We start from the raw sequence: 23,549 nt of genomic DNA, 5'->3' as shown, positions 1-23,549 counted from the left end.
GGTGTCCAGGCCCTTGTGCTTTTCAGGATGGCTGTGATGTCTGCTTATATTCAAATGAAACTTGGAGCTTTATATTATAAATCCAACCAGGGTGTAAAGTATTGTTTTTGAAAATAAAATCTGAACACTCTGGCAGACTCTGGCTAGGTATTCATCAAAATTAGATATAATAATCAAGTGTCATTTTAACTCACCCTGAATGAGGACTGAATGGCAAAGACAGCTCATAATCAAGCAGTATCCATTCTCACTGTTTTCTGTCATAAACGAAGCCCTCGCATTTTAGGTGGCCTCACAGCTGCTCGGTCCGAATCCACATACAGAGCCTCCATTGCATCCAGGGCCACCATGTGACCACGCTCTTGCCAAAGACACGTCAGCAGAGTTGATATATGAAGCCTCTGGTACATGTCCTTGAAAGGAAGCTTTTTGCTGTCCACGCTTTCTTTTTTCCACAGAGTGGAATCCAGAAGTTGTGATAGACAGCCTCCTTCATCAACACATATGAGAGGAACATCTTAGGGGCTGGAGAAGGGTGCGGAGAAAGACCACCTGCTCCTCCAGCTGCCTGTAGCCGCAGACTCTTGCATTAAAGAGAAATAACTCTTCTTCTTGTTTGAGACACATTTATTTTGGTCCCTGTTGAAAAAAACAAACATTATTTTAAAATACTACTTGAGAAATTGGAAATATTTATTATCAATATTATATTAAATTCATATGGCATTTTTTAGTATACAAAATATTCTTCAATTTTCTCAAAACTCACAAAATTCTTTGCGGTACATACTATTATCTTAACTTCACATATGAAGAAACTAAAGCTTGGGAAATTTTGCTTTGTCAGAAGTCATCCCCAGGAGCAAGGGCAAATATAGCACCTTTGAAGGTATGAGTCTGGTTTTGAAAATAACCAGCAGTAGCTCATGGGAGGTTCCGCTGTGGTAACTTTGGTTCTCTGAAGTCTTTATCAGAGCTGTCCCCTACTGCACTGAGTCCTGGCTCCAGTCCTGACTCACTCTTGACCTTGAAGAAGTTGATTAATTTCCGAAGACTTCAGTTTCCTCATACGCTATATAAAGTTTGATTGGGGGAGGGTGGATGTTGGGAAAAAGGAAAATGTGTTTTTAAATAGAAAGCTGCATTTTTCATGAACAACAGCCTATTGGTTCTACTGCAAAGATATCTCATCTGGCTTATTTTGAGAGTCTGAAGTCAAGTGTTATAATTCTGATCTCAATGCCACACCTCCAGTGGCAGACCTTATTAAATTTGGCTAGTAAGTAGCCCATAATAACCAGCAGAAAACCAGCTGAGGAAGTATTGAGAAGTGTCAGAACTGGACATTAAGAGAAACCTTTTTAATAAAAGTAAAAACTCTAGTTAGATAGAGAATGTATGCCTAGGAAAGTAAGAGTGTATTCCCGGGCTGACAAGTATTGCTGTGAGAGATTTGAGTAGGTGTGGGAGGCACAGGAAAACAAGCAGGCCTTTCCATCTCTGTTATGGATCCTCCATGTGTTGAAATGATGGGCATTTCTAATCAGATAAACACTTTAACATGTGTAATACAGTTACCTCATATGAAATAGATAGCAAATTTGCTTTTGTTTATCCAGTTTAGGTGTATTCATGTTACACTTCCAATTTCATCCACACATAAAACTAAAAATTACTTTAAAAATTTTTATCCTTTGAAATTTAGTGAAACAATTGCTAGTTTGGGGGGAGGAGATTCAAGAAAGGTAAAATATAATTAATATTATTTATGTTAATTTTTAACTAAATTTTGCTTCCTTGAAATCCAAATGCAAATCTGGTTGCAAAATGAGCTGGGTTTGAATCCCAACTTGAGGTTACTTAAAGTCTTTTAAACTCAATTTCCTAATGTGAATTATGTGAATACTGTGCAAGGTTATTGTGAGATTGGAGGTGTCTGTAAAACACCTAACACACGTGAGCAAAGTACCTGGATCAGACGCTGATCTGCTCAGCATCTGAACTGAATTAATCAGGCCCCAGTAATGACTTGGGTGCAGTACTAACAAAATATCTGAGGGTATGTAGCTCACGCAGAATCAAGGCCAACATAATGCTTAACAGCCATCCCTTTAATATACTCCTCTATACTGACCAAAGTGAGGCGGCCAAGATAGCGAAGTGGTGAGTAGGAGCCAAATGATGACCTACACCTGCAGGCATGAGGCTGAGAGAGAAGTCTCGGTTTTGCTCACTTTCATGGAGAATGAGTAACATTTTCACCACTTCTCAAAAAGTATCTAGAAAATCCTGGTTCTCTTAAAGAGCAATGGTCATCTTGGTTTTATTATCTGCAAACGATTACTTGTCAGGCACAAAAACAATCCTTTCCTTCCAGTGGAGTCCACTGAGGAGTTAATGGCATTTCTGTCACTTCTTTTCAGGGATTTAGCATTTTTATTTAGCTGATTAAAATGTGGTGTAGATGATAATCATGCCAGATTTTTTTTAACATCTTTATTGGAGTATAATTGCTTTACAATGGTGTGTTAGTTTCTGCTTTATAACAAAGTGAATCAGCTATACATATACTTATATCCCCATATCCCCACCTCTAGGTGGTCACAAAGCACTGAGCTGATCTCCCTGTGCTATGCAGTTGCTTCCCACTAGCTATCTATTTTACGTTTGGTAGTGTATATATGTCAATGCTACTCTCTCATTTCGTCCCAGCTTACACTGCCCCCTACCTGTGTCCTCAAGTCCATTCTCTGCGTCTGTGTCTTTATTCCTGTCCTGCCCCTACGTTCATCAGAACCTTTTTTTTTTTTTAGATTCCATATATATGTGTTAGCATATGGTATTTGTTACAATGGAATATTACTCAGCCGTAAAAAGTAACAAAATTGAGTTATTTGTAGTGAGGTGGATGGACCCAGAGTCTGTCATACAGAGTGAAGTAAGTCAGAAAGAGAAAAACAAATGCCAGATTTTTTTTTAAAGAATCATTCAAACACTCAAAAATGGCTTGTACCAGATTTTTATTTCTCAAAGAGTTTCTACTAAGGGAAAATTTGCTTAGATTATGCCCTCTGTCATCTTCTCAGTAAATGTTAAATCAATGCAAAATGAGTGGATTTGTATTTCTAAAAATAACCTTTTTCACAGGAAGAAGAACTAAGGAAGAGTGGGGAAGCCAAATATGCACACTTGAGTGATGAACTTCATGTATTAATTGAAGTGTTTGCTCCACCTGGGGAAGCTTATTCACGTATGAGTCATGCATTGGAAGAGATTAAAAAATTTCTGGTTCCCGTAAGTGCTTTTCATTTTTACAAAGATGTTTCTCATCAGTTTCTATTAAAAAATGTGCCTTTGATTTTCACTGACTTTTTAGAAAAGAAACATATTGCAGACTAATTATCTGTAGAGTTGACATGAAGATTAAAATTAAAAAGAATACAAAAACACTTAGCACAGGACCTGGTGCCACATAATGGTGGTTTGGAAGCAGCATTTGTCTTCAGTACACTGCATGCCACACACCCATTTGTAGCCATGAAGAATAAGACAGTTAACACATAAACACAAATACGTAACTGAAGTTGTATACTTTTCTCTTGTGTCTTAATTACTTAGTAGTTGACATGTATTGTTCATAATTTTTAATTAGTAGAGAATATCTTCAGGTAGAGTGGAAGGGGAAAAAGATTAAACATAATATGTGTAACAAGACAACAATAGTGTTTGAAAATATCAAATGTGTCTTATGCAATAGTATGTCAGGTGCTGGCTCATTATAAAACATAATGTAAAATAATCAATACTAATAAAACTAGACATTTGTTGACATTACACAAAAATTGGAAAAATAAACTTATTGCACTATATGAAGGAAACAGAGAATGTTCATATAGTAAGGGAGCAAATTCAGGGTTGCATACTGAATAGAATTCTCTACTGATTTTCTAAGAAATAGAGGAAGGTTAAATGAATGAAGCTTTCCTAAAGGTCGACAATTTAGCATTCCAGGAAGAGGTTGTTTGAATAAAAATCTTGGCATTAGGCTTGGAGCTGGGAATAAGATAATTAGAAGAGAATGCTGAGTTAAGTTTTCTGTATTGCCCTGGCAGGAGTCTTCAGTGGACAGAGAGAGAGAGAATAGCTAAGATTAATCTGTGCAATGAAGAAACACTGTAGATTTCTAAACTAAGCAATAAACTCAGAGGAAATGGTAGGTAAGATTCATTGATTGGCAGTGATTTTGATAATGGGGGAAAAAACAGAGAATTTCATAATGGAAAAGCGTCAAAATCTAACCACATAATCTATTTATATGCTCAGTTTTAAAATTCCTGTCAAGACAAGGTTATAGAATAATCCCATACCACTCTGATTATTCCATAACTTTATATGCACACAGAATTTCTGCACAATTTATTATCTGGTACTTATCTGAACACTTCCCTAAATAGATTCCATGTTTCTTAAGAATGAGAATGCTATGTTCTCTCTTCCTTTTACTTCTGAACTAAATGCCTGGTTCTGTTGGGTAAACAGTTTTACTATATTTAGCTCAGACCAGACCTCTGGTGATCTAGGTGATCTAGAAAAAGGCTAGGACTGCCTACATTACTAACTCATTTTGTGACTGTAGACAAGTCAGTTAAATTCTCAGAACTTTAGCTTATTCATCTTTAAAAAGAAGGTAATAATAATAGACTGACATCTGTCATAAGTATTGTGAATATTAAATGGGGTAATGCATATGAAAGGACATAGAAAATTATAAAGCACTATATATATTTTTTATTATATATATTATATATAAGTAAATTGGTGTTTTAAATCTATCTTATTATTATAGTAGATAAAATCTTGGAATGACTTTTTGAGGTGAAATACATAAAATGAAATATTATCTCATTACTACATAGATTTTAGACCTAGGCTGTATGCTAGGTTAACCCTATTTTATTATAAATACCAGTAATACATCTTGCTTACTTCTTAGACCCCTTGATACTTGTAATCATTTCATTTATATCTTCTCCACTGAAATATATGCTCTATGAGGGTAGGGCTGGCAGTGTCTCTCATATTCCCATCATTTAGAGTCATACCTGGCACAATAAGTATTTGTTTGATAGACTGACTGAGGGAGTGTCTGGGGATGATGCAGGGCATTAAAACCTCATCTGCGTGTGGTCTGGGGAATAGTACCCTACAATCAAGATGCTCTCCCTAAACAGATATAGATGGAGATGGAAAATGGAAAACCTTCCTTTGGCCAGTGTGACCTGTTCCTGCTGCCTCTCGGTTTTATCTCTGTCCGTCCAACAGCTCCTCACTGTGCATCAAACACCCCAGGCTCCCTCTTCACTAAGGGCCTTTGAAGATTCTTCTCAAAAATATTGACACAGCCATCTCCTTGTCATTCAGGTCTCAACTCACATGGTAGCATTGCAGGAAATTCTTCCCTCACTACACAGTCTAAAGTAACCTCCTTATATTTGTACAGCCCTATTATATTTTGTCCACGATACCACCAGACACCCGATTTAACACTGTGATTCACTGTCCCATCATGCCCTGACCCTCTTCACTTATTTATTTTCCTCATAGCTCTTAACAGCTTCATATGTACTATATATATATATATATATTTTTTACTTATTTATTGTTGGTTTTCCTGTAAAATATGTGTCATGAGGACATGGATTATTGTATCATTTCACTGCTTTATTCTCCCACCTTGAACATAGCCAAGCACATAGGAAGCACTTAATAAATATTTTTTTCTATGAATGAATAAGCTTTTAAAAAATAAATACTCTGATAACTCTCATTGTTGAATTAGTAAATTTTACAGTCAATGAAAGCCGTTCTACTTGGTAAATTTTTCCCATTTGCTTTGCTGGCCTCAGCACCAAGCAAAGGATGGCAGCTTCATTCATCACCAGAACCACAAGGGGCAAAAATTAACTGTCAGTTCTTTTTCTTTTATATGAAATCACTTGGTAATTCAGGTTTATTTTGACATTTATATTAAAGTCCATAGAAATACTCACATATCAGGATATTAATATTTATAAACATTACAGGTGAAGAATTACACCCAGTAAGAGGCAAACTAGAACAACATAGAAAGCTAATGTCAAGTAGTACGGAGGTCCACTGACATCTAATTCCTCTACACAATGAAGCGTCTTTCCATGGTTAGAACTTTCATCTTCCTCTATGCTATCCACCATCTACCCAACTTCTCCTACAACGGGCTGTGATCGTCTAAGACTCCCGACTGTAGAACGTACAACTCCTCATGAAACGTCTGAATGATGTCAGATGTTGGAAAACAATACAGTTTTAGTACTTTAAGTGATATGTTAAGACAAATGAATGATTATTGCCATGGGAAAAATTTCCAGCTTGGTGGTTTCCATTCAGTCCTATCAAAACAAGGAGAGTGGCAGGTCAATAAAATATCAATAACTTGAACCCTGCTAATTTAATTTAATTTAATTTAATTTAAACATCTTTATTGGAGTATAATTGCTTTACAATTGTGTGTTAGTTTCTGCTTTATAACAAAGTGGATCAGCTATACATATACATATATCCCCATATCTCCTCTTTCTTGTGTCTCCCTCCCACCCTCCCTATCCCACCCCTCTAGGTGGTCACAAAGCACCAAGCTGATCTCCCTGTGCTATGTGGCTGCTTCCCACTAGCTATCTATTTTACATTTGGTAGTGTATATATGTCCATGCCACTCTCTCACTTCGTCCCAGCTTACCCTTCCCCCTCCCTGTGTCCTCAAGTCCATTCTCTACGTCTGCATCTTTATTCCTGTCCTGCTCTTAGGTTCTTCAGAACCTTTTTTCTTCTTTTAGATTCCATGTATATGTGTTAGCATACGGTATTTGTTTTACTCTTTCTGACTTACTTTACTCTGTATGACAGACTCTGGGTCCTTCCACCTCACTACAAATGTCTCAATTTCATTTCTTTTTATGGCTGAGTAATATTCCATTGTATATATGTGCCACATCTTCTTTATCCATTCACCTGTCGATGGATACTTAGGTTGCTTCCATGTCCTGGGTATTGTAAATAGAGAAGCAATGAACATTGTGGTGCATGTCTCTTTTTGAATTATGGTTTTCTCAGGGTATACACCCAGTAATGGGGTTGTTGGTGAATGCTGCTAATTTTAAATCTTTAATGCTTTAAGAAGGTGCTATATTAAAGTTTTCCTTATATTAGCTAATTTGTCTTGCAAATACTGATTAGGAGTGTCAAATAAATTATTTGACAAATAACAACAAAAGGGCTATAAAACTCTAAATTAATAATGTGAATGCCCTTCTCTTCCCTTTATAAGCTGTAAAGGTAAACAAGCATTGTCATTATTATATTTTGTAACACGTCTTTTTTTTATAGTTCAAGCACTAGGACTGCCACAGAAGGCTGTGCAGACTGTGCCTTGCACAATGTTAGGGGCGACATTTATTAATACATCATAGTTTGTGAATGGGACTCCCTGGTATCCCCAAATATAGCTTCCTTTTTTCCAACCCTAGTCAGCAGATTACCTTAAAATAATGGCTATATTTAATTTTCCTAAATTGGCTGACTCTCACCAGCAATTAAGTTGAATTAGTAAGTTTTACTAATGCTGAATGATTAAATCATGATTAAAACAAAATACACTATCTCATAATCAGGACTTATGAAGCCTTCAGCAAAATTCTGCCCATTGAATGTGAATTTATACATCCTTTAGTAAAAAAAGATGAAAAGAGGAGTTTCCACACAAACAAGAAATTAGATTTAGGTCACAATAACAAATAGATTACTTTGTTACCTCCTTAAGAGTTAGTTACTGACAGAATTAAGAGATCACAGCACTCATTTCTACCAACTCTGTCACGGATGGCCTCAGACTTTCCCAGGGGGGCATGTGACCCAGCACTGTGGGATTATCAGAGTCTATTGAACGGGAAAAATAGTATTTGTCCTGCCTGAGTTGTCTCTGATGATCGTCACTAAAGGTCTGTACCATTTAAAGAAAAGATGTGTGTGTGTGTGTGTGTGTGTGTGCGTGTATCAGATCTCAGCAAAAACACTGTCCTATAGAAAACTAGCAAATCCAGAGGAACAGTCCCAACCTCCCATGTTTAGTTCCTCCTAAATGCCAGAAAGGAAAGCATGCTGTTTGAAGCATTTTTATGTCAATTATAGTAACACCAAAAGTGCCGTGAATACTCACACACACACACACACACACACACACACACACACACATATAACTTTTATACTTATGTAGTTTTATATCTGTGTGTGTGTGTGTGTCAGTGTCTGTGTCCTTTGTTAGTCCTATCAGTCTCACGTACATGACTTTAAGTCAATTCAGCACAGAAAATAATGGTTCATTCCAGGTTATTTCTCTCCTGCATCAGATTCGATAAATATCTTGGACAAAGATGTGATTCTTGAAATGGGCCAATTAGGGCATATTATATAATTTCAAGTTTGAAATATTAGAAACCTATATAGGAAACCTACCAAGAGTGTGACTACAGAGGAAAAGTAAAACTCTTTTCCCCCTTATGGTAAAAGCAAATAGAGGACATTCTTGCTTTCTGTTCTTCAAAGACTGTTCAAAGACTGTAATCCTAGCTTTGAAATGGGAAAATGACACAGGCTGCTAACTGTAATTATACAGGAAAGTAAGTAGATATAAAGAAAATAAAAAAGAAAAGCAGGGTATTTTCAGTCTTGGAGATGGAAGAAGATCTAGACATTCATGCACTGAAAAAAAAATTTATAACGTTTTAGAAGATTATAAACATAATGTCTAGAAATAGATGTAATATAAATGTATAGAAATTCATGCTATGATTTGATTAAAAAGTGAAAATTTGGTCGGAGGCTTTTATGCAGGTGAAAAGAATATAAGGAAAACAATGTATTAAATAAAAACCCACCAGCCAGCAAAAGCAATATTGATAAGTGTCAAGACCACAAGTTACGCGTGCCACAACTACTGAGCCCGTGCGCCTAGAGCCCATGCTCTGAAACGAGAGAAGCCTCCACAGTGAGAAGCCCGTGCACTGCTATGAAAAGTAGCCCCCACTCGTGGCAGCTAGAGAAAGCCCGCACGCAGCAGTGAAGAGCCAACGCAGCCAAAAATAAATAAATAAATATTAAAAAAAAATTTTTTTTAAAAAGACCACAAGTTGGGGCATGGCAGATACATTTTGTCTGGGGATGGCAGGCGTTCACAATGTAAGGCAACAACATCTGGCAGGCCAGAGAGTGATCAGGTACAGAGTAAAACAATAACATCCAATGCAGAGGGGGAAACAGAACCTGGATGTCATTCCTTCATTGTTGTGGTGGTTGTTAAAATGTTGTCAAGAGTTTCCTCGGATTTCTATCTTCAAAACCAGTGAATTATCTTTTCTTTCCCATAATTAACTATAGTCTAATAGTGTGGTAGCTAAGAGCACTAAGCACAAGCCATGCATCCGTGTAATTATTACTTGCACAGAAATGTTTCCTGTATTGCTATAGCACTATGATCATATTCTGATTATACTTGCAGAATTTTATAATCATCTAATATTGAGTATTCTTATCTGATAAGTTGTAGTAGATAATATAGGCCAATGACTTTAAAAGAATTAAAATTATTACTAGTTCTTAGAATAGAACTAATAATAATAATTATATAATTAATAATAATATGACATTATTATTATTATTGACACCCAAGGCCACTTTACCATTGCTAATTGATTGACATAACCTGAAAGACAGAAGAAAGAAGCAGTGGATTCTGTGAGTGTGATTTTTCTACAAACCCTAATACAAGTGTTGTCTTACTCCTCTCCAGTACAGATAATCAAAAGTTCACTTTATGAATCTAGGGTCAGGATGTGATCATCTGCTTTCTATTTAAGAAACAATTTATCATTAATTATCTCTGGTCTCATTTGATGCCACTGTTCTGAATTCTCTAAGGCTACTCTCCATGAGCCTTGATTGCTTTTTAGATGCTGAGCATCATTCTCCCATCTCTACTAGCACCTTGATTTCATTTTGATGAGTTACTTCTTCCACACTAACTGATGTTATAATCAAAAGAACTGCTTTTGCAATCCCATATGTAGTCATTAACATGAAGGCTTAGCAGCATTCCTAAAAAGTTATCTGTGTTGTTACAGATTGTAGCTCCTAAGAATACAGGTTTGATCTCCAAGGGGAGAATCTCACCTCTTAATTTTATAGGATTTTAGTGTTAAGGAAAGTCTTAGAGGATCAGTAGAATGTATATTATATTCAAAACTTTACTGAATGCTAATCCTGCCAAATGCATAGGTACATAATAAACAAATGCCAACACTGACCCTGAAAATACTTTTATAGATGGACAAAATGTCTCATGATTACTGAAGAATTTGGTCCAAAGGAAGGGAACAAGGCAGAAAAGCAGCTCAATAATCAGAATCTGTTAAACAAAATATATAAATTTTAACTGAGTAAATCATTCAAATAAGTAAAATAAATGGCGCTAATTAATGAAAGATGAAAGGTTTGTTTAAATAAGTAACATAAATGGTACAAGGCAAACAGTTTGTTTAAATTCAAGGAATATTTCTGAGCATCAAATGTATGCCAAGCACAATTCTAGCAATTTGTATTACATCAGCCACTGCCCTTGTAGAATTTAAGAATGAGAAAACTGTTTTCAAGACTTAAAAGATAAATATTATGGAGAAATATTGCAGAGAGAGTTGGAAATGGAAGACCAGATTGGAGAATGAGGACAGTATGGACAATAGTGATGGTAGATCAGGCAACACTGATCAAACAGAAAGTGTTATTTCTAGAGTCAAGAAAAATCAACTGTTGACAAAGACTACTGCCATACAGACAATGGTGAGTTATTCATTGAGACAGAAAGTGAAAAGAGAGAAGGTGGTGGGGGGCAGAGAAAGAGAGTGTTTTGATTAGCTTCTTGACAGTGTTGATGACCCACTATTTCATATTGAAAACATATATTTTCACGCAACAAGAAAAACTTATAGAGAATACTATATTTTAAAACTGATTATTTTTGCAAAATTATGTATTCCTGAAATGTGCCTTCAACTTCTGTTTTTGCAATTAGGTCTTACTTTTTAAAGAGCTTATCTTGCAGCTCCACAAGATACAATGTAAGCTTATTTTGAATTGCCCTTCCTTGATTAACTGATCTCATTTTGCTGTTCTGAAGCTTCTTTCAGCAAGCTACAATGGAAAATGTTTGATTCCTCAAGACAGTATTCAACTTAGATATCCAAGGAACTTGGAAGAGTCCTCATTCCCCCAAGAAATGTATCTTCTATTTCATCTCTAATTCTTGCTTTTGTCCCTTTCTCTGCCTATTCTACCCAATCTCTCTACGTAGTGTATGTAAGGATGCATATACAATTCCTTAAAATACAATTACAAATGGCTTACTAGATAGTCTGTGCTCAGTATAGTACACTGGAATTGGTTTTATTTTTTTATAACCACTGTCCTTCTCCCTTATTCATTACCAACAGTTTGAGCAAATCACTTAGCTTTATGCTCATTCTCCTTTAAGAAGAGTCTTAATTTACACAATGTAGGTTTTAAGTCCAGTCAGTTCCAATTTATGATTTCAAGTTTAAATCCAGTTCAAAGCTCCCCTCATCCCTGAATTTATGGCTTGGGGCGTAGCGGTGGTGAAGGAGCTGTGAGCTGCTCATTCAGCTCCTGCCACTATCTCCACCCCGCAGGGTCTGGTGCTCCTGGAACTTTGTGGATGGTCTTGGCAGGTGGGGTGGAAGATGTTAAGAAATTGGAGAAAGATGGGCTGTAAAACTCACCCTGTAATAACCTGGTTAGTTCGGTTGGTTGGTTGGAGTTGTACTTCATGTACTTTCCTCTGATGGGCTATTTGGATGATAGGCTACGGAATTGTTGTTGATCATCAAATATGAGTGAGCCGAGTGAGCTCAGGGAGCAGTTCAGCTTCTCACAACGCAGTGCTTTCCTTTCTCGCAGTACCTCCGGCTGCAGGTCTGCCTTCCTCCTGCTCCCAGCACTGCAGGTGAGCTTTGTCCTTTCTCTCTGAGCATGTGTAAGTTTACTGCACCTGTCCCCAGCATTGAAGGATTTCACCAGGATCCGCGCAGGCCCCACCCTTTCTTCATTTGCCCACGGGGACGTTGGTGAGCTCTTTCCACTGGCAGTGTTAGGTCTTTCTTTCAGGACAATTCTCTCCCCATTATTTATATATTTTCTCTATATGTTTTCCTTTTTTTCTTCTTTTGTAACAACTCCTATTACTTCTGGCAAGTCTCCTGGATCTTTCTTCAAATAATCTTTTTCTAACAGTTTCTATCTTCTTATCATTTTAGTCATGTGTTCCAGAGATACGGTCTCCAAAGTCTTCTAAGCCACAAATTCAGATGAACTGTTTAGTTGGACATCACGTAGATATTGTTTTGTTGTATTTCTTCAGAAAGTACTATAACTGCATTGTCTAGGTAGTTCTTCTGTTTTTCTGTTCAGGTTTATTTCTGTCCTCTCCAGCAGCCTTATTTCACTGGGCAGGTTTTCTGACTGCTTTTTTCTGCTTTCCCTCGATGTCCTTTCCTTTTTCTTCCTCCTTTCCCTTCCCATCTTGATGTAGGTCAGTTTTCTGGGGTAACTTTAGAGCTCCAAAGTGTTAGAAACTGAAATAGTCTCCCCCATATGGACCAAAAGTGCAGAACTAAGCAGGCCACCAAAAACATGGTGAGAACCTAAAAAATGTCATCTTGTTCTCCAGTCTCCCATCACTTTCACAGACTTGAAGCCTCACCCATTCTGGTCCTTCTTGGCCTCCCTGCCAGGGAGAATAGACATACTCCAGTGGGTCTGTGGCAGCTTTCCACTTGGATGAAGTTTAGATCCGTGCAAGACAAACTCTTTCCCAAATATCCACACCACCATGACCATTCTGAGTTATCCAACACTGGGTTTCATGTACTCGCTCAGCCCACAGGCAATAAAAGACCAGTCCAGTCAATTCTGTTAGCTAAGCCTCTCAGAGGTTTCAAGGCCTGACGTACATATAAGCTTCTGAGGATGTCAGCATTTATTTCCCCCAAAATATACTGCTACTTTAGAGCTGGTAAAGAAAAAAAAGGGAGTTGCATTTAGGTCACTATCTTCCCAGAATTACTGTTTTCCACAGTTAGTTTAGTTTAATGAAATCACTTTTTACTTAGCATGTGGAAAAAAGCATCCAAAGTAAGTTTATAGACACCATAGCTTTTAAATTTTAACTTTGTGTATCATGCAACACTTCTAAGATAAGTACTTTATTTTGTGACAAATTATGTATTTAAAATAAAATAATAAAACTTTCCACAGAGAAAAAGCATAGCATTCCATGAACATCTACCTCTGTAAAGACTAGATACACAGTAGTTTCCATATGTTTTGTATAGATGTTACCAATTTGATATGCACGAGTTCTAATGGAGGTGTTTCCCTAATGGCAGAATTATTATGATAACCTATTTGGGAATTCAGAGCATTCATGTAAATGAAAAATTTGTCAGTAACAATTCCTATTTGCCATTAATAGCCAATTCTGAGGGTAAAATTCACTTTAATATGTTTTTCACTAGAAAAGTTAGAATGCTAGTGGTTTATTTCTGCTCTCTTTGTATACCTTCCACCTGTAGATTTTTCTTTAGGGAAGGGACAGTGTGTTGGTTTAGAATCTCTGACCTGCTAGGCAATATGGTGGGTGGCTTATAGGCATTGCCTTTTGTTGCCCTCACAAGCCTGAGAAGGATTTGCAGTGCTCATCACATAGGTGAGGAGACCAAGACTGAGCACCAACTGTAGCTACACAAGCACCCGGCGCAGCAAGACCCACCTGACATGACAGCCCAGGGCTTTCTCACTTTGGATAATAAAAGCAGAATAGAATGTCTAAGATTTAATCTGGTTAAACATCTGTATTTGATTACAAATCTGTTGGTAAGTGACATAAACTAGATTTAAATAAAACATAGGAGGGCTTCCCTGGTGGCGCAGTGGTTGGGAGTCCGCCTGCTGATGCAGGGGACACGGGTTCGTGCCCTGGTCCGGGAAGATCCCACATGCCGTGGAGCGGCTGGGCCCGTGAGCCATGGCTGCTGAGCCTGCGTGTCCAGAGCCTGTGCTCCGTAACAGGAGAGGCCACAACAGTGAGAGGCCCGCGTACAGCAAAAAAAAAAACATAGGAAATACTACCTTTGCATATTTTCATTTGGTATTTACCATTTGGTATTTACCAAGATCAATATGATAAATAATTACCAGAAGCTAATAATTTGCTGTTGTAAAAATGCTAATATTACACGGCAGTTTTTAAGTCTATCTTCAAATCCTAATGTTTGGCAGAGATTTCTCTTAATAATGATCTCTTTCCCTATTTTGTTTATAGTTTCTCTTAGGGACTGCCAAAATAACGAATATATACCACTGGTTATTCTCAGGAATAAAAACAAAGCGCTGTTTGAAATTACCATTCCACTGCTTCATGAACGGTCCTCTTACCTGAGTAAACGAAGTTATAGATTTAACCAGTGTTCACTATGGGGAGGGCTGTTCTGTTTAATTTAGACCCTATGAGAAATGATTCATTTAGATTAGATCATAAAACCATTTACAAATAAGTAAACAGTTGGGGGTGGGGGAGAGAGAGATTGAGAGTCAGAGACAGAGGCTGGAGGCAGATTCTCGTGGAAATCCTAATCAGGAAAAACAGTGATAAGACCTCACAAATAACTGCATCCTGGGTGGTCCCGGGCACTGCAGGGAATCCCAGAAGTACCTCGAACATGAAAACGTCCCGCCTCTCTGTGTGCCTGGCCACTCCTCCATGTCTCATTTACCAACCCCGCCCCTCCTCCCCCCACTTCTGCTCCCTCAGGCTTCCTGACCCCTCCCAAGCTTGTTTTTCCTTCAGAGATGGTGTTGCCTCTCTCTCTGCCCCTTGGATCTCCTTTCCGTTGTACTCTCACTGTGCCCCTTATTCTCATTCTGCATGTATCTGTGATTACTGATTCAAAGCGCACAGCCTGGAAAATTGACTTAAATATCAAAGCACTTGCAAATAAAACCTAATCTTTTTCTGCCTCATATTTCACTGATATACTGTTACCATAAGGTATTTCTTTCTTCACTTTTTTCTCCCTTTCTTCCTTCTTTTCTTAAATTTCAGTGGAGGTATTTATCTATTTATTTCTTGTAAACATAGGGGAGAGAAATCCTACCACAGTCTAATAATTCAAACATAGCACAAAATTACAATTATAACTTCATACGTGTTGCTATATTTGTATGACTTTAACTGAACAGGATAGTTCTTAAATTTTAAAAGAAAATAGCGCAAATCCTAATTCCCTTAAAATGTATTCCAATTGAAAATACATAATTTTGATAGACCTTAGTTCATAACGCTATGCCATCCATAATAAATATGTATCAAATGAATTATTTGATAAATCTCCCAAATATGTTCTTAGTTTAGTTCTTAGTTCTTAGTTCTTAAATTAGCTTCATTTTTAGAAATTATAAATATATGAATGAATAAACACCTGATTATGCTACTATTTAGGGAGATGTTTCTTTTAAATACAGGACAGGGAGAGGCAAGAAAAAAATAAAATGTCTGAACCAGGAATATTCACCTTATTCCAGTGGTTTCATGGCCTCTTAGGTCTCACAAAATCCACCTCCCAAAAAGATGAAGTCAGGGTTAGAATGCTTATAAAGTATGCACATATGCAGCTAAGCACAATATTAAGACTTGGAAAAAAAGGTAAATATGTGAGATGATGGATGTAAAACAACTCAGTTGGGGGGAATTCTTTCACAATGTACACATATATCAAAGCATCACATTGTATACTTTGTATATCTTACAATTTTATTTGTCAAATATACCTCAATAAAGCTGGAAAAAAACCAAAATTTTTGTTATTTATAGACCATAAAAAAAACTTAGGCTGTCACATCCTATGAAATCATAAAGACTTTGGCTCCTTAAGATTCGGTGTCATTTTCTTCTGCTAGGTAGATCACTGTTCACTTTGAGGTCACTTTAGAAACAGATGAAACCTCCAGATACTCTGCCTAGAAAAAGGCACAGTCACCTTAATATTTTACACAAAAGTCCAGGGGATCCACATCATGGATCCAAGTTTAAGGGTCTTATGCTAGAAACATCAAATGCTTAGTATGGGAAAAGGAATTATAAAAATGCATGACTAAAACCCCATTAAAATGTTGAATTTGTTCTATATTAGAAAATTAAATGATTTATATTGAAAAGCACAGCTCATTTTGCCTCAAACTTCCTGAAGGTAATTATAATAGAAATGTAGGTTTTCTTACAGTTATCTTCTTAAATGAATGAATATTTTATCTTATGATGAGGTAATTTTACGACCAAACTGTAATTCATTACCTTTCAGCATAATTCTCACTTCCAAATTTCATTTTAATTAGGATACAAATGCTATATCAATTTACTACATTTAGAAAGTACTTTATTCAGAGATTTATTTTCCCTCAATATCAATCATAAGACTTTCAGCAGGAGTAAAATTCTGTATACGCTGCATAAATGTGAAGTTTTACTGACTGTTGCCAACTGACCCGAAACTTCTTATCTAAGTAATAAAATCAGGAAATGTAGTTCACTATAAAAATATACACGAGTGAAGAAACTTGACTGTGTGTTGTCTATTACACTTTAGATTACTTTATTGCAGTCACTCAAACCTCCACATCATTGGAAGTGATTCTCTAAACATTATCCCTCAGAATATTGGGAGCCCCATTGCTCTCTACTTTCCTCTCAAGAAAATGCCTTAACATTCTCTGTAATAGGAAAGTTTTCCTGCAGTCCAGAGCATCCATAATTTAAATTGTACCTATTACTTATTTCTGGTTCTTTGGGAATAAAAATAATTGTATAATATTATAACGAAAGAAATGTTTCCATGTATTGGTGACTGGAGTGACTGTTTTTAGGATATTATTAGGATATTAGATTTTCCACAACTCACATCCAGCCAATCTGGAAAACATCCATCACCCCTTGCTTTGTGGCCTCTACTTACATGCATCAAGGATGGAGTTACAGGGGCAAAGGTAACTGCAGAAAATAATGTTGACCTGAAAACTAAACATCTCTCCAAATCCCACTTGACTTTTATTATCTGAGTGTAAATACTCAGAAATAGGAAAAGAGCAGGAGGCCTGATGTCCTCCTGTGCTCCTCCCAAGCCTGGCTCCAGGCCACACTGCAGCAGCCTGGAATCTGGGCCCTCTTGCCTCCTCTTAAGCCCTTCAAGGTTCCACAGGCATAAGGGCATGATTGGTCTGGGGGCAGATGTTTCAAGGGCTGTGAACCTGAACCTGGCTGCTAGCACATGGTGAACCCTAAGCCCTCACAGAAGGGTGTGGAAAAACCCTCTGAGCTCTTATCATTTGATTTCAGCATTTTCCCTATATTTTTTCCATCTCAGCTCTAGGTATTCAACATCAAACTCCCCTTTACCAAAGAGCAACAAGACTTAAATTACACTCCTCAGCCAAGTGCTGTGATTAACAAATTCTCTGCAGTTATCCATTGATATTCCTGAATTACTTATAATATAGTGCAATATAAACACTAAAATATCTAAATATGTCTAGATATCCAGATGTTTACTCATGTGTAGAACAAAATGTACACATATTTGACTAAAGATTTTTTTATCCTGTTGACAGACTCTATTTTTGCCTAAACACCTGTGTAGAAATCTGCTCAAGTGGTTTTCTTTTGAAGCATTTTTCTGCCACTGCTATGTAGCTCCTTCATCTGTTATTTATGTCAAAATCACTTGAAATCTAGACCAAGACAATGATTGCTTAATTTATTTTTTTAGGTAACACAATGTCTATAAATCACATTAGCTAATTGTTCCTCAGAAGTTACTTTTAAAAAATTTCAAAAATCCAATCACAACAAGTAATGGTTGTTAATTTCAAGGAAGAAAAACATTTTATCTTTTAGAAATAGTCATTCTACTTTCAGAAATTAAAATTTGATCGATATGCTAGTGCAGGTCTAATATGCTGGAGAGAAGTGCAAGTTGACAGTGGATGTGTTATTTGCACATGTATATGTCCCCTGTCCCCTGGAAACCCAGCTCCCTGAAGTCAGAAATCAGAGTTAGATTATACATTACAAGCCCAGTGCTGCCTGATACCCCTACATGCACTGCAGTGTCTCAGTAAATTTTATTTTTTTAACATCTTTATTGGAGTATAATTGCTTTACAATGGTGTATTAGTTTCTGCTTTATAACAAAGTGAATCAGTTATACATATACATATGTTCCCATATCTCTTCCCTCTTGCGTCTCCCTCCCTCCTACCCTCCCTATCCCACCCCTCTAGGTGGTCACAAACCACCGAGCTGATCTCCCTGTGCTATGCAGCTGCTTCCCACTAGCTATCTACCTTACGTTTGGTAGTGTAAGTAGCCTCTTGCAATGTGAAAGGTTAAAAATGTTTAACTGAATTTTTATGTTTACAAGAAATTCTTCTACAAAAACATATGTATATATGATATGTGTGGGTTTCTAAAGAGCAGTGTTATCCCTCTATAACACCAATTTTGATACAGTGAACCCTAAGTAATAGACATTTTAGGTTCACTCTTGATTTTTTTCTATAAATGGATCCATGTGGTAATGAACTGCCATACAAGGAGGTTTGGCATTTTGTGTTGCAGTGTGTTCAGAGGGAAAGGAGTACATTTCTGGATCTGGATCATAGTCTGTCTTTAGATAACATTACATTTCATAAAGTCAACTGAAAAAAATAAAATTGGCCATTCCATAGAGCAAAGTATGAGATTCTTAAAAGCTGTCTGGAGGAAACAAAGTTTTGTCAGGCTTACTTTTTAACATATTGCTAAAAAATTATTCTAACTTATAGATCACAAGTGTGGTTATCAAGAAGAAACCTTTCACTTGGATTTATCAGGGCTCATATACAGGCTTTCACATCAAAATGTGGAGGATGGGGGGGGCTGTAAGTTTCTGCAGGCTGTGTGCCCCAAGCAGACTACATTAGGGAACTCTCTTAATTTAGAAGGGGTTAGAACACCATTTTGCAAAATATTCTGTGAAACATTCATTCTACACAGTGATCTATGGGAAAAGAAAAAGTTAGAAGGGCCCTTTGGTCCCTTAAGTTTAGAAAATGCTGCCTTCAATATTTCCTTCTTAGAGATTCACACCCATATTACCATTTTAAAGGCTCTGAGGGGTCCTGAAGCTTCACTAACTTTTTAACCCAGTTTGAAATATTTATTTGACCAAGTATCCCTTTGTTTAGGAAATTATCTCACTTATTCTCAGCACACTTCAGATAACATTATATATAAGTATCTTTGCTTATGGAAAGTGAGTCCTTACAACAATTGTATTTATCTCATCCTGAAATTTCTGTATTCTCAGGTGTTCTCTTAGATTCATAACATATTACATAACACTAAGTGCCATAATTTAGCATCACCTTAGACCATCTCATCTCATGCTCAGAACATAGTCTTAGGTAAAACAGATTGACATGGGACATTCTCTACTTGTGCACATATTTGACTGCATCAGTGTCCCCTTCAAACATATTTACTGCCATGCTTTATTTCACTATTAAGTAGCAACCAACTCAAGTGGTATTTGATGATCGAGTCCGCTGCTATCTTTGTGAGAAATAAGAACAGATTGATCAACAAATATGTTTACCATTGAGAATCTTTTCTCTTTAATCATACCTGTTTCCAAAACAACAGTTATGCATCTGATTTTCATAAAATTAGCATCTTAGTTTATTGTCACAACCTAAGAGTTACCTGGCCTAAATAACTGACATTATTTTTTGTCATAAAACAGAGATGAAAATCAATAATTTTTGGCATATATCTATAATATTTATCATAAATAACTTATTTTCTGATGATAAAAATAACCCCCCATATAGTAAACATATTTAACTTTGGGTAATTTACTAGATCTTCCCAATGTAGTAGTTATAATTTTACAGTAATTGAAAACTAATTTCACAAGCAAATGTAGATAAACAGACACCTTTGCAAAAGCTTGACACCTCCCGCAAAAAATCTGACCTCCTGGGGTCTGCAGCCCATGGATTAGGAATGACTGCAGTGGTGCACAGAACTGGGGGCATGTGTGTTATGTTGTCTGTGTTATAACAGCAGTTTCATGAGGATAGTCTTGGAGGTGCCCGCAGTTACTGCCTCCTCACAAGCTGATTGAGACTTGAGGTCATGTTTCTTTCTACCAAGACAGGAATCCTAAGGAGACCCCTTATTTCTTTTCACTGCCATTTATCATCCCTACCAATTCTTCTGTAAATCAGTGGTAAGCCAAACTAGCCCTCCGTCAGTTAGTACATAGACCAGTTTTTTTAACTTAACTGTAAACTTTCAAATCATATGGTTATACCTTTGACTGGCAACACAACAGACCTGCCCTTCAGATCCTGCCTGATCCTGCCCAATTCCTATCAAAGCTTAGTTTTGAGACATAATGTTTACTGAAGATTGTCTATAAGATATGCTAGCCTTTAGATCATAAATAAAGTCATAAATTACTATTCCTGGAGTGTTTTCCATGGATCAGAGTCCCTAGTAGGTTCTTGGCAAAGAACACACACACACACACACACACACACACACACACACACACACACACACATACACACATGTATATATGTATATACATATACACATATATTTGTGTATGATCACAGAGTAATATTTTATAAGAAAACCCTATAAAATTGCCATTGTGGTTATTATATTTATCCTATGGCCTCCACATAGTCTATTTTCAACATAGCAGCCAGAATGATCCATTTTAAACTGTCAGCAGGTTAATATGAATCCTGTGCTCAAAGCCCTACAATGGCCCCTGCTTTGGGCCGAGTCAAAGTTAAGAATTTATTATGGCCTTCAGGACCCTCTTGACCTCATGCTCTGTGATTTCCCTTTTCCCTCTGCCTCAGCCACTCTAACCTTTGCTCTTTACCTTTGCTCAGGCTGTTCATCTTTTTGAAACCCACTCTCCTTATTTCAGCATCATAGACTTCCTCACGTTTTGCAAATCTGTGTTCAGATGTTACTTTTTCCAATGAATCTTCCCAAAACCCTTCTTGAAACTTCATCTTGCTTCCCCTGCTGGCTCTCCTGATCCCCTTACCCTGCTGTATTGTCTTATCTTTTTATAAAGTACTCATCACCTTCTAAACCACCTTATAATTTGCTTAATTATTGGGTTTATTGTTTATTATCTGTTTTCCTTTACTAGAATGCAAGATCCAGTGATCCCTGTCTGTTTTATTTATTGACCGTCACCAGAGACAAGAGAAATGCCTGGCTCATGATATGCACTCAGTAAATAATTGCCAAAGAATCATTGAATGAAAATTTGTTGTAGGGCTGTTGATGCAGCATTAATATAATGTTCACCTGCTTGAGAACCCATAAGGAAAATTCCCCTCAGTTTTCTCTTTAACCGTGACAGTGCCCACTTCCAAGTTATGGACTGACTTGAGTCCAGGCTGGGGTATAATGGAAGGTTAAAAAAGTAGAAAACTCCCCCACCAGTTCAGTGTCATTTCACGTTCTCCCCCAAAATGCATGGTTCTTTCTGGAGTCCTCAAATAACTGCTTCACACCCGGCAGAGGGAGAGACAATGTAAGAGCCTGCTGATCACATCTGACCTGAGCCAGAATCTCTCAATGTGTTTTTTCTGCTCTTTACCTCATTAAGATCAAGCCTTTTGACTCAAAATTTGCTCTCAAATATATATAACCCTTATCAAAAATAAACTTCTGTAGAAGGAAGAAAATTGGTCATTTTCATACAGCAAATTTATTTAAATGTTTAGAATAGTTTACCTGTAGCTGAATTTTGCTGTTGTTGTGATTTTATGGAGACATACTGCTTCTTGCTGAAATGTTGCAGCTCTGACCTTTTATATTTACTTTATAAAACACATCAGTGTAAGCTAGTCATGTTTTTATTGGTCTGAGGTTCGATGTGTATATTGCTTCTGAATTATCCCACTTTATATGACCACAGCAATGCTGTGGGAAACCTCAAACTGCACATAATTGTGATTATTAACAATCAGTTACTTGATTATAAAAACTCCCTGCTTAAATGCAGTTTTCCCCTATGTTGCTTCACAAATATAAATTAGAAAACCATCTTAATATGCTAATTTGTAATTTTTCCAAAAACAAGTAGAAGGTGATCAATGCTTATGGTCTTTTAAATATCCTTTAGATAATTATGCTTTAACATTTTGTAATAGTGAACCACAACCGATTTCCAAAGATCCCACTTTTCCTTTTATAGGGTATTCTTTCACGACATAACAATTATCATGGTGTGCAGATGATTTTTTTCAGGAAACATTGGCTTATAAAGATCTTAAATATTTTAGCAAGTATTTATTTGTTTCTTTTTAAAAACACATATTCAGTGGAAGTTTAACCACATTATTTTGACTCTGAATTTTACTTATAATAAACAATCTACTTTCAAAATTATAAAGACCATCTCTAAGAATGTTGTCCAATGTTATATGTCCAATATATATATTAGTATGTTCTTCTTCTAAGTTAGCATTTTCAGCATGAAATAATGATTGACAGATTAATAGAATCAGTTGTATTAGTTTGAATGCATGCACCATTTGTCCAGTTGTAAATGAACTAAAATTATAACTTTAAGTTACAGATTTTTTTGTCTTACCCCGATATAGAATTTAGTTGGTGTCTGCTGATTATCCTGGGCTATTGCAATAGTTTTTGTGTGACGCTACCATAAATCCTTTCTAGAATGGGTAATTCTTGCTAGTTGTTCCAACATCAGTAGAAGGATACAGGTCTGAAGAGACCAGGGCAGAAGGACTGGAAGATATCCAGGGTTTATAGAGTTAAGGGCCACAAATGGTCAGGAAAGATAACCAGACTAAGTGAGAAAGAATAGGAACTCTAGATCCAAGAAGGAAAGTAGGTTTCAGAGTCCAGGAGATCAGCTTAGACAAAAAAATGCATTAATGGAGGCTATAAAGAGGATGCTTCTGAGCCCTGGGATCATCACAGAGAGCCGTGAATCCAAGTCAGAGGCCTGCAGGGTGCAGAAAAACTCTTGATAATAGGGTCACAAAATTAAGCATCCATTCTGTACTCTACATTTATCAACCAATCTTGATAGTGACATAGTGTTTTCTGAGACAAGGGATTCTTATGTTTGGTGTTTTTTAAATGAAATGGGAACTAAGTCTTGGATCAACTGAAAAGGCAAAACCTATACCAAGCTGGAATATGTGAGCACAGAGGTGGGGAGTCGAGAAGTTCCTAACCGTGATATTTACACATAGTTTTTTATTATAGAGCTAAGGTTTACTTTTTT

General features: G+C 36.8%; 1 protein-coding gene across 1 annotated transcript in view; it reads left to right on the top strand.

The window, feature by feature from the left end:
* Positions 1–23,549, top strand: part of KHDRBS2 (KH RNA binding domain containing, signal transduction associated 2) — a 685,450-nt gene that overhangs the window by 312,268 nt on the left and 349,633 nt on the right. Inside the window, exon 4 of the mRNA XM_060164098.1 lies at positions 3,148–3,294. Within this exon, the coding sequence (XP_060020081.1) occupies positions 3,148–3,294 (147 nt within the window). The remainder of the gene's footprint in view (positions 1–3,147; positions 3,295–23,549) is intronic.

This window comes from Lagenorhynchus albirostris, chromosome 10 (genome assembly GCF_949774975.1).
Source record: "Lagenorhynchus albirostris chromosome 10, mLagAlb1.1, whole genome shotgun sequence".
NCBI classification, from domain to species: domain Eukaryota; kingdom Metazoa; phylum Chordata; class Mammalia; order Artiodactyla; family Delphinidae; genus Lagenorhynchus; species Lagenorhynchus albirostris.
This window is presented reverse-complemented; position numbering and strand designations above follow the sequence as displayed.